At 44.2% G+C, this 12,492-nt stretch overlaps 1 protein-coding gene across 1 annotated transcript in view; it reads left to right on the top strand.

The window, feature by feature from the left end:
* TENM4 (teneurin transmembrane protein 4) overlaps positions 1–12,492 on the top strand; it is an 800,850-nt gene that overhangs the window by 588,184 nt on the left and 200,174 nt on the right. Inside the window, exons 10-12 of the mRNA XM_026446989.2 lie at positions 72–242; positions 7,022–7,236; positions 9,199–9,409. Of these exons, the coding sequence (XP_026302774.1) occupies positions 72–242; positions 7,022–7,236; positions 9,199–9,409 (597 nt within the window). The remainder of the gene's footprint in view (positions 1–71; positions 243–7,021; positions 7,237–9,198; positions 9,410–12,492) is intronic.

Genomic DNA, 12,492 nt, shown 5'->3' with positions numbered 1-12,492 from the left:
TCCCTTATGGCTTGGGAGTCCCGTTTCTGCCTCCAGCAGAAAAAGATGACTTTTCTCATTGCTCACCACAGCCATGCACCTGTTTGGCCTAAACTGGCACCTGCAGCCGATGGAGGGGCAGATGTATGAGATCACGGAGGACACAGCCAGCAGTTGGCCTGTGCCAACCGACGTCTCCCTGTACCCCTCAGGGGGCACTGGCTTAGAGACCCCTGACAGGAAAGGCAAAGGAACCGCAGAAGGTAGGGTTGCTGCGTTGTCCGTGTCGTGAGTCCTCTGTGTCTGCCTCTGAGCTGAGGAGCCCTCCATCACGCGTGTGCGTCCTGTGCCTGGCTCACAGCTCCATGCTCTGGTGCTTCCTCCATCCTTCCACACTCCACGCCAGCTGCCAAGCTGCCAGTCCACCTGTGTCTTCATTGCAGTTCCTTGTCACTGAGAGCTCATGGGGGGCTCAGGCAGGGCTCATGGTGCTCAGCAGAATCCCATCCCATGCCTTGAGGGAAGCATTAGGGGCTTCACACTGCTGGGGTGGCCATCTTTGTGTGGGGTGAGAGGAGCTCTTCTGGGCAAACCTCATGGGACAGATGGGCATCTGTGGGAGCAGGGTATGGGGAGGCAGGTAGATAGGGTGTTGTAATGGAAAGATTCTTGGACTCTTGTGGTTTAATAGAAACACCAGTTCAAGTGGTCTGGCATTTACTAACTCTGTGACCTTGAGCAAGTCACTTATTTGGCTGAGCTTCGGTTTCCTCATCCACAGTGATAACAATAATCATTAGTGTTCGTACAGCATGTTTGTTTTAAAACGTTTTGTCAAAAACATTTCACATTTAATTCCCACAGAGATCCTATGAGATAAGTATAATTATTTTATAATTATTCTACGTGTAAAAACTAGAATTGGTAAAAGGATTGCACTAATTAAGTGACTTGGCCAGAGTCACACAGCCAGTAAATGGTAGAGTCTGGGATATGAGCCCAGGTCTGTGACTCCAGGGCTCTTGCTATCCCCATAAGCTTCCCCACTTGACTTATCCCAAGGTTACAAGACCCTGAAGGAGATGTGGATGTGAAATTCTATTGTACAATGAGACATGGATATTTCCTATCAATGATAGAAATGGTGGTGGCATTGGGTTTGCTGTTCTTGAATGGGATATCCACAGGGCCATGTTCTGAATGTCCTAGAAATATTTCTAACATGCCATGGACACTGTTAGCCAAGAGTGGCACAGACTCACAAAAATTGGCACCCAGAAAGATGTCTGAGCTAATAACTCAGCCTGGTTGTCATTCTGGGCAGTGTGGCGTTCCCTTCTCCTGCACCTGCTATGGCCTGCTTTCTCTCCCTGTGACCCTTCAGTCAGCACATTGACAATGGCTGCCTCTAACCTTCACTGCTTGCATCTTCTTTTCTCTCAGTTGACTTTTGGGTCATAGCATCTGAGCCTCTCTGCCCTTGCAAGGATTTGCCTTCCCGGCACCAGTTTGTTTAACAGGGTGGCATATACTTAGTCAGAGTATCTACTCATGACCTCTGAAATGAGGATCCTGAGGGCCAAAGTCAACTCTTGGCTTCTGGTCATCTTTAAGGGAAGTGGGAACTGGAATCATTTCCACACAGAGCCCCTGCCCACTATTTTGAGGGACAAAGCCAGTCCTCTCATTTGCAAAGATTTTAAGTCTTAAAATGCTAAATAATGTACACTTTCTTTGCCTCTTAGTAGGATATGGAGGGAGGAATCATGAATGGGACCATGGGAAGAGCTCTGGGTTAGAAGTCAGAAGCCCTGAGTTCTAGTGCAGCTGCAGCCACTGACCTGTGGTATCACCTTAAGCAAATCCATTGAACACACTTTCTGAGAGTCCTTTTCCTCCTCTTCAAAAGGAGAATATTGAGCTAGATTCTCTCTAAGGTGCATTCTAATTTGTAAGGTCTACATATGAAAATAGTAACAAAATCATATAAGTGACCAGATGGCTCTTCAGAATTTGTCACATTGGCCCTGTCCATGGTCCTGCCTGTTGACTAGTGGTGCCCATGTCAGCTTCTAGTGTCAGATGCCATGGGTTAATACCATAACGTGAAGACTGTCTTTAGATCAGCATGTACAAATGTAGATTTAAAATATGCTTAACCCTCAAGGGTAAGGGTAAAGGATCTCATTTGGCAAGATGTATTTTTTTCCTTCTGTGATCTCTATCAGACATTGTTTAAACAGGAGTCGAATCTATCTGAAATCTCTTGCTCTAATGAAATTAGTCTGTGGGTTGTTTAGGTTTTGTTTTGTTTTTGCAAGGAACAGGAGGTGCAGATAAGAGATAAAATAAAATTGCACCAGATTATTGGTTTATTTTAATTGGAGTATTTTTGCTTAAAGGGATTATCTGTCATTACTGATGCAAATGGAAATCCTGTTTGCAAACCCCTTCAATGCAGCACTGTGCTGTAGAGTGGTCAGCATCAGAAGCAATCACTGTGACAAAAATACAGCAGACTGGAAACCAGAGGACAAAGCTTCCTGTAGTTTATGTGAGACCACGATGTTCTTCATTTCTTTTGCCCTGGTCAAACCAATGTCTACTCAGTTTGTGTTTTTCATTGTGATGTTAAAAATGCATTTCCCTAGATAATCTCAATGGAGAAAGTCTTTAACTCTGATGTGAGCACATATTTCTCATCCTTTCTGAGGGTATTCAAGAAGACAGCTGATTCCACAATTAAGATTAGAGTCTCTGCTTCACAATGATGGAGAAAGCAATGTGGTGTGATAAAAAAGGGGTAAATGGGCCTTGGAGCCAGACAATATAGGATGTTAATCCTGACCCTGCTTTATACTGACTCTATTAACTCATGACACTTACTGCATCTCCCTTGACCTTCCTCATCTGTAGAACAAGGATAACAATATCTATCCATTCAAAGCCTAATGTTGAAGTGGCGTTCAACAAATATTAGTTCTCTTCTTCTTATCCACTCAAATCCCAAGCCATTCCATATTAATTATTAAAATCCTAGAAGTCCAGACTAATTAACATTCTCTCCCTGCCACAGATTCTGCAAAGGTTTGAGGTATTTTTGAATATTTTTTAAGAATATATATTTCTTATTTATATGAATTTAATATATGATAATCCAAGAATTGTAAGTGTTTAAGAATAATATGAAACTGCAGTTCATACTATATTTTCCAAATGACTGTAACCATTCCAGGGTTGTGATGGGACAGAAACCAAATACAGCAGCTTTTCGAACTAAAGCCACAAGAACTTGTGTTATGCATTCATGCGGAAGGGAAAAAACACATTGAATAAACAAGCATTTCTGATGGTTGAATTGGTGGGCTTGAGATAGCATTTTCTTATTTCTGCAGTGAAATAAAAATTGCCCATGAGTTTGAACCATGCAAATTGCTGTGCGCAGGCTCAGCTGGGCTCTCCAAAACGGAACAGCTTATTTTGATAACCAAATAAATTTCAAGCAGTTGCTAAGGAAACTAAAGAATTCTTCATGCAAGTTATTGCATTGAAAAGAACCAAAAAGGTGGAGGGAGGGAAAGAACATTAGTTGATTAGGAATTTAGAACCTATATAGATATATCTCAGTTCAAGAAAGTAAAGGCTGTGATTGGGAAGTGCATGAAATTTCAGTTCTTCCAAATCTTGCTTTTTGACTGAGCTATCCAATCATTTTAGCAATTCATTAAGAAATTTCTTTTATAGACATGATTGCATATTTGCACAGCATTGCTGTAGGAAGCCTGAATCTATCTAGCTTTACAAAGCAAAGGACTGGACTATTACAAGTAAAATCTGCCTTGTGAAGCCTCATCTCGCTGGAGGGAGCCTTAATTGTGACCTAAGCTTTTTGCAGTGTCTGTTAAGTCCCTGGGGACACCCAGTGTCCTTCTTATGAATGCCTTGAGACCCTGACTATTGCCTTTTAACTTTTGGACCTGTTCGTAGGTTCCTGATTCATACCAATGATCTTCTAATACCCTAGGATGCCAGGAAGTTTTTTAAATGGGCCTCGGATCTACCTGGTCAAGCTCTGATATTTAGCCTGCTGGGGCTGTGACTCCTATTGGACTCTTGCTCTTTAAGAAGGTCAATGCACCCCACCACCATTGAGAAAGTCTTTGTAGTGTTTTAGTTAACCATTCATCAATTTGATCCCTTCAGAAGCTGTATTTTAATAAATAAAGAGGGATCCCAAAATTGTTTCTTAAGGCTTCTGAGCCTCCATATACAGATGTTAATGTTGCTCTGAGAATTAACTGAACTGATACACATGAAGGTACCTGTCACTGTGCTTGGAGCTCATCAAGTGGAAGCCAATATCACTAGTAATACTACTACCTCTACCTTTATTGCTATTTCCACCATTAAAATCTATTACTATTTTCATCTTCCAGAATGTAGGTAGGGATAAGAAGAATTGTATACACAAGACTTTGGCTCCAATTGCCTCCAGCCTCTCCTCTCCCTTATGATTCCACCACTGGTGGCTTTTGCTTCATGGTGGAGGATATTTTATATCCTAGTGCTCACAGCTTGGTGCTCAGAATTAAGGACAGAAAGTGTAAGGCAATACAGATTTTTAACAAGCAAGACAGAAGGAAGGCATTTCACTTTCCCAACCCTCAGCCCAGCCCATCTCATGACTCTTTCCCCTCAGGTAAAGGTGATCAGCAGGCTGTTAGCTTTTCCCCCTCAGCAGCTCCCAGCCTGTCCCTATGGTGGGATTTGGAGACCACTGGTGACCAGAGGCCCTCAAGGTCCTGATGGAGGATATGCCCTAGAGCAGAGTTCACTGTTTTTATTTCAGCATATACACACTCAAGACAATTCCTCCCTCCCATCCAGCTCACCTAGGTGAAATGCTAAAGTGCTAGGAAAGCCCCCTTTTGTCACCTCCTCTGGGGTAAGAGCCAACTTATTTATGCCTGAGGCCTGCAGACCTCTGACTTATAAGGCTGCAAAACCTAGTTGACACAGTCACTGTCTCCTAAAAATACGCTTATTGAGGGAGAAAATGAACTGTTCAGGGTTCTCCGGTAGCATGCTAAAATGGGGGAGCAGTTTTCCATTATTTGTTTTCAGACGTGGGAATTATTTGAATTCAGACAATTTTCAAATCCCATCAGGTCAGACTCCCACCTACTCACAAAGGAAACGCATCCTTGGAATTAGCAGTGTTGCGCTTATTTCTTTTCAGTTTCTAGGAGGAAAAAGCTCAGAAGGCATCTGCTTTGTTTCATTCTCCCTCTTAGTTCTGCCTCCCTAGCAAAATTAAAAGCTGATGGCAGACTATTTCCTCCTGGAATATAGAATGGCTGTGGTATTGGGAACCCAAAAATCAGATAAGAAAGAATGTAAATAATTCTCTTCCATCTCAATGAATTGTGAATTTGGGTTCTGTCTTTGAACTTTGTGAATCACAGCATGATGGTTTGTGTATCTATATGTTTCAAGGTAAAAGTCTGAAGCAAATTCCTTCCATAAAAGAATTAAAAAGCAAACTCTTTCCCATGCTAATGGCAGAATACTAGTGGTACTTTTATTGATAGTGCGCATTTTAACTTTTTTGTTGGCATATTTTTAATTAAAATAACATTTAACAGTTTGAAGCTAAAAACCTGATGTTTCTGCCTAGGAGTTGATAAGGGAATGATAACATATGGAGAAGTTTAACATTTAAATTGAATTTTATTATTTAAAACAGTAAAATATTTTATGACTACAACAATGCCCTGCCAGACTTCATTTCAGCATCAAATGTGCTTTGTAAGGAGTCTTACGAAACTAGGGGGAAAGAAAGACATTTTAATTTCCTATTCCCCAAATGCTGTTTACAAAAAGTTCCGAAGCGTGTTTTCTTTACAGATGAATTCTTGTTCTCTGAAGTGTCTCTTCGAACATCTCTAACATCACAAAAAAATCCTTGGAACCTGGATACCCAGGAAGTCCTTCGTAACAACAAATAAAATACAGCCTGTTGACTTGATGCTGGTCTTTCAGTGTGCTAAGGGTGGTCTTCCTAACATCCCTAGAGTCTCTCCTCTTCCTTCTCAACCCTTCAGGGGGCTGATGTCTGGCAGGAAGTTAGGGTTTGTATTTTTCACCTATGAGTGTGTTTAATTACTAAATAGAGGGAATTTGATAAGCTGCTTTCCTTCCTTGCATTTGTGGTGCCCCCAGAGAGCTGTCACCCTCCTGATTGGTATAGAAATGGCCAAGAGACTTTACTCATGGCACCCTGCATGGATGCTGGGCACAGGGTTGCGAGCCTGGGTGGAATTTCCAAGTATCGCATAGGCTTGGTGTGTGAACTTGGGAAATTCCCTCAGCTTGACCCATTTTAGCACAAAAATGATATTTACCCTCATCCAAAGACAAAGGAACATTTTGCAGAAATATTTCCTCTTTTCGGAAGTATCTTTTCCTCATCTTCCCCAGCCCCTAACCCTGCCCTAAGCACAACCCCCATCCACATATCTTAGCCTCAGAATTTGGCTTCCAATATATACACAAATTAGTGAGCTTTTTAAATACCTTACTCCACCAAGTCATGCTTCCCACTGCTGGGGAATCATTCTGACTTGGAAAATTAATAACACTTCATTCCCCTATCCTTTCTATTTTACCATGCACCCCTTAACACACCAAATCACAGAGCTATTCTCATGTGACCACAAATGATTATTTTTAGGATCAAAATATATCTTAACAAGCTGTGGAATTATGCAGTAAACAGATGGCCCTTGGGGAGGACCCATACTGCTTTGGAAGAATGCGTATTTTTAGCAGAATAATTTGAGCATCGCTGGGGGGAAAAGAGTTCTGGACCTTTTTCCTCCTCTATGTGGGGAGGGCCAGGGTGGGGAGAAAGCTGACAGCAGAACATTGTAGAGAAGGATGTGAGGCTAAGGAGAGTCCCGGGTGTTCAGATGCCCTGCTTTCTCGTTTCCCATGTGGCTAACTGAGATGTCTTTGTCTTCCCTTCCCTGTGTCTTGGTAGGAAAGCCCAGTAGTTTCTTTCCAGAGGACAGTTTCATAGATTCTGGAGAAATTGATGTGGGGAGGCGAGCTTCCCAGAAGATTCCTCCTGGCACTTTCTGGAGATCTCAAGTGTTCATAGACCATCCTGTGCATCTGAAATTCAATGTGTCTCTGGGAAAGGCAGCCCTGGTTGGCATTTATGGCAGAAAAGGCCTCCCTCCTTCACATACACAGGTAACCAGAACCCCACATACCCTGTTGATCTGCATGGGCTCCTACCTCAAATCTTAACCCAAAGTTTAGAAGGCCAGTCCGGAGCCTTAAGCCTGAAGGGACCCATACTGCTATATATTTTATAGCCCATTCATCATGTACTCCCTCTCAGACCCGCCCTTTCAGATGAGTAAGGTTATATCATGGGCTTTTTAGGAGGAAGGAATTCTAGGAAATCTCTTAACAGCCTTTCTGCTATTACCTAGTCTCCTAAGTTAAATTATCCAGGAAATGTGATCTAGAGAAAAAAGCATGCAGTTTAGAATCAGACAGATTTGAGTTTGAATCCTCTTGTTATCAGCATTATAACCTTGGCTCCATCACTTAGCCTCTCAGAGCAAGTTTCCTCATCTATCAGATGGTGATAACAATACCCACTAGGCAGGGCTGTTGTGAAGAATAAAGAATAACATTTATAAGGCAGCTAGTGCAGGACCTGGCTCAGAATAAACGTTTCTTCCCTAGTCTTTCTCATTCCTTCTCTCCTTCAGGGTTACACATTGACTCAGACACATGCACACCAGAAACACTGAAAAAAGCTTGTCCGGGATGACTGACATATTACCAATCATGATTAATATACAACAGACACTTGTGCAAGGTCCTGCCAGCTCTGGAACTGGAGTAATGTAAATCATAGGCATCCATCGGGCATTCCCAGGCCAAATGCAGTCTTCCTAGCCCTGCTAGTTATTTAAGATTTTTAGTTAAAAGACGGTATGTTTGCTAAAGAAGGAATCACAGAAGAGCCTTAATCCCCTATTGACTGCAGACTGGTATGCTAGTCCTGGCCTCATATCTCCAGACAGTTTTTCATGAAATTGGATAAATATCTTTTTTGGCTTTTAAAGCTAGCTAGCTTGCTAGATAACTACTCAATTTGCTTGCTAGTAGGCCAGTAGGACTTAACCACCTACTTGTTGTTAACACAGTGTAACTGACTTTTCTGGAGTCTCACATGAGCAGTCTCTGATCAATTGGCAATTGTATTTGACACAGCATGTAATTATTGATAGAATTTTGAGCTAATCCAGTTTAGTTCCTCTAAATTTGCTCCCTGAAACTAGAGCATTCAGAAAGAACCATTGACCAAAGGAAAATAGACATAAATCAAATTTTCATTTGCACATGACTGATGTTCCAATCACATCCAATGCTCCAATCCCAGTCCTAGCCACACCTGCCTCTGCTCCCCTCCACCACCCCCTGAGATTGTTGTCATGACTTGCATGGAGTTCAACCAATTGTAAAGTGGCTGGGTTTCTTTTTTTTTTTTTTTTTTTTTGAGATGGAGTCTCGCTCTGTTGCCCGGGCTGGAGTGCAGTGGCCGGATCTCAGCTCACTGCAAGCGCCCCCTCCTGGGTTTACGCCATTCTCCTGCCTCAGCCTCCCAAGTAGCTGGGACTACAGGCGCCCGCCACCTCGCCCGGCTAGTTTTTTGTATTTTTTAGTAGAGACGGGGTTTCACCATGTTAGCCAGGATGGTCTCGATCTCCTGACCTCGTGATCCGCCCGTCTCGGCCTCCCAAAGTACTGGGATTACAGGCTTGAGCCACCGCACCCGGCCTAAAGTGGCTGGGTTTCTAACCACTCACCCGGCATTGAAAAAAAGCATGTCCTGGTACAGACTCAGCCATGGGAAGACTCACCACCGGTACAAAAAGAACTAAAATAAAATGAGAGTAAAAAATAATCCTCTAATTATGCCTCACTCACAGGAGAACCAGGAGAGTATCACCATGAAAAAATGGGATCTGGGGAAGAGTTGAGTTGGTTGATCAACCTTCCTGCACCCTTAGCCTCTTTGGGCCCTTTTTGCCTCTCTTTGTGTTTCCCAATGTCCTCTCCAGGAGAAGCCCCGGGAAGGACACTGGTGCGTGGTGGAACAGACCCACTGCTAACTGTGCTTGCTTTGTCTTTCAGTTTGACTTTGTGGAGCTGCTGGATGGCAGGAGGCTCCTAACCCAGGAGGCGCGGAGCCTGGAGGGGACCCCACGCCAGTCTCGGGGAGCTGTGCCCCCCTCCAGCCATGAGACAGGCTTCATCCAGTATTTGGATTCAGGAATCTGGCACCTGGCTTTTTACAATGACGGAAAGGAGTCAGAAGTGGTTTCCTTTCTCACCACTGCCATTGGTAAGGGAGCCACGCCCTCTGGAGGCGGTGGGATATTGTCTCTTTGGGTGGGAGGCCGCATGGAGATTCTGGGACTGACACTGACAAGGGGATGTCAGAGCTGTGGATGGCCCCAGAGCTTGGCAGGAGACCCTCCTGCCTGGGCCTGCTGCACAAAGAATCGCCCGCCCTTCTGAACTGGCGCCTGAGCCCAGGGCTGTCGCCCACTGCTTGTCTCCTGCTGTCTGTGGTTGGTGTGCAGTGCATTTCAAGATGGGGGTGGAGTTGTGAGACACGAATCCTGGACAAGCCACACAGATGCAACATCTCTCTTCTTGGCACTTCTCTCCCACGTATTTGTCTTCAGAGTCTCACTTGGTTCACTTCACTGTTTGTGGTTTGGGTTTTGTTTTGGTTTTCATTCTTTTTTGTTTTGGTGCCAACAACCCCTGGCCAATGAGAAAAGAGGATACAGGCTTGAAGAGAGAGTAAGAACGGTAGTGCAAAAAGCTGGATGAACCATGCCATCAGTCAGACTGGGGTTTTGTTGAGAATAGAGATGTCCTAATCTCTGACAAAGAATGGGCCCTTCTGTGCTAAATGAGTGCTTAACACCTTCACTGTCCCTTGCAGTGAAAGAGGGCCTCAGCTTCCAGTTCACCCTGAGACCCTGGGCCAGCGCAGAAGCCTGTGGGTTTCTGGGAAGCCTGGTACCCTAATTAAAGAGTTTCTCTTCTTTACTGACACATTGCACAGAATGTGTCCACCTCTTAGACTGCCCTAGCGTGCTGGAGGACGTGATGGTCTTGGCGGTTCGGGTCAGAAAACATCTTTCTCTGAGTTTATATTAGAAGCACTATGACATAGCCTGGAGATAAAAATTCCCTACAGGAAAATAAAAGTTATGGAAGAATATAACTGCATTAAACAGAACACCTGGGAATGGGGTTTCTGCTTAATGAACAGTTCTACGTGGTCTGGAGTTCACCTGAAAACTCTCTGGCTCAGTCATTGGCTAGGAGTCTCTCTGACATGGAAAAATGGAGTCTGATAAAAATTTGTGAATCCAGGTTAGATGTGGTGGCTCATACCTATAATCTCAGCACTTTAGGAGGCAGAACCAAGAGGATTGCTTGAGGCCAGGAGTTCAAGACCTGCCTGGGCAACATAGCAAGATCCTCATTTCTATAAAATAATAATAAAATTATCCAGGTGTGATGGTGCATGCCTGTGGTCCCAGCTGCTCAGGAGGCTGAGGTGGGAGGATCCCTTGACCCAGGAGATTGAGGTTGCAGTAAGCTGTGATCACACTACTGCATTCCAGCCTGGATGACAGACTGAGACACTGTCTCAAACAAAACCCAAAAAAATCTCTGAATCTGGTACTAGGTTTCCAAAACTCGTACAAGACCCTGGGTTCTTACTTTTTGTTTTTTAGACCAGGTCTCACTCTATTACCTGGACTGGAATGCAGTATCTCAATCAGGGCTCACTGCAACCTTGAACTCCTGGGCTCAAGTGATCCTCCTGCCTCGGCCTCCCAAATAGCTGGGACCACAGGCACACACCACCATGCCCAGCTAATTTTTGTGTGTTTTGTAGAGATGAGGTTTCACCACATTGCCCAGGCTGGTCTCAAACTCTTGGGCTCAAGTGAGCCGCCCACTTTGACTTCCCCAAATGCTGAGGTTATAGGCATGAGCCACCATACCCAGCCCCTGGTTCTTACTTCTAAACAACAGGAGTCATTTTCAGGCCATTTCCCACTTACTTGAAATTTTACCCTTTGTGTTGAGACAGAAAGTATCTTCCCATTAAATACAGGGTGTGGCTAAAAAGCTTCTGCTCTAAATACAGGCTCAATATTGTATCCTCTTGGCAAAATGAAGGAGGTAGAGGCTTTCAGGCAACTAACTCTGATGTAGAAATTATCACTTTGTACAGTCCTTGTTTTAGAGATGTCTGTCTGAGCCGCTGGACTCTGAGTGCCTAGAGGGCGGGGCTTTAACAGGATCTTGTCTGCCTCCTGGCATCCAGCCCAGCGGGGTGCAGTGTCACGCAGTGAATGAGGGGACAAGCTCCCCTGGCAGGATTGGCACCAGCGACTGTCAGGCAGTTGTGGTACTGTTGGTTTCCTGCCTGGATACCTTCTTGTGAACTGTGGCAGGGATTTTGCTCCCTTTTCGGTCTCCAGCACAGACTTGGGTTTTGACCTTGCACAAATCACTTGGGGTTCCCAACTTTTAGTTTTTCAGGATTTTGGTATTTGAGGCTGCAGCTCAGAGTCACTGGTGACATTAAGGCTAACAGTATAGCCCGTTCCCTGTCATCAGAGGCCCCAGGCTGGCCGTCATCCTGTTAGGCTGTCACTTGGCAGGGTTTGGGAGGCTACAGGCCCTGATTCTTTTTCCTCTCCAGATAGGACGGCGACAGTTTAGGGACATGATCATCAAGTCGTGGTGGTGCCCGAGTTACAGCTTCATGGTCTCGTGGCCTGATTTCCCTTAAGCATGGTTTACGAAGAAGCATAGAGTAGCACTTGTTCAAAACTAAGGACTTTTACAATCAGAATTCCTTATTTTTAGTAACTTAGCATAAATATGAAAGGATATTAATACAAACCCCAGAAGAAAGCCACTTTTAATTAGGATACACATCTTAGAGGAATAAACCATAGGCACAGTATGGCATCTTTTCCAACCCTTGGCTTGTCAGAGCTTGCTAACCTGTCTTGTCATAATTAGGGGGATGGTCTTGCTTTTCCCTCTGGTTCTGCTTTTCTCACCTAAATGTGGACACCTGTCTTCACTTCCTCTTAACCCTGTAATGTATTTTAGGGCCAGTAGGTCATACTATGCTTCTCAGACTTGAGTGAACCACCTGAAAGTCTTGATAAAATGCAGATTCTGCTTCCGCAGATCTGGGTGGGACCTTAGATTCAGCACTTCCAACCTTACCCAGTGATACCGAGGCTGCTGTGGACCACATTTTGAGTGGCAAGTAGTTAGATATAGTACTTTACAGATGTTTCTCAAACACTGTTGAATAAAAGAATCACCTGGGACACCAGGAGAACATTCACATTCCTGGGACTTTTCTCCAGA

The sequence above is a fragment of the Piliocolobus tephrosceles genome, chromosome 13 (assembly GCF_002776525.5).
Source record: "Piliocolobus tephrosceles isolate RC106 chromosome 13, ASM277652v3, whole genome shotgun sequence".
Lineage (NCBI taxonomy): Eukaryota > Metazoa > Chordata > Mammalia > Primates > Cercopithecidae > Piliocolobus > Piliocolobus tephrosceles.
This window is presented reverse-complemented; position numbering and strand designations above follow the sequence as displayed.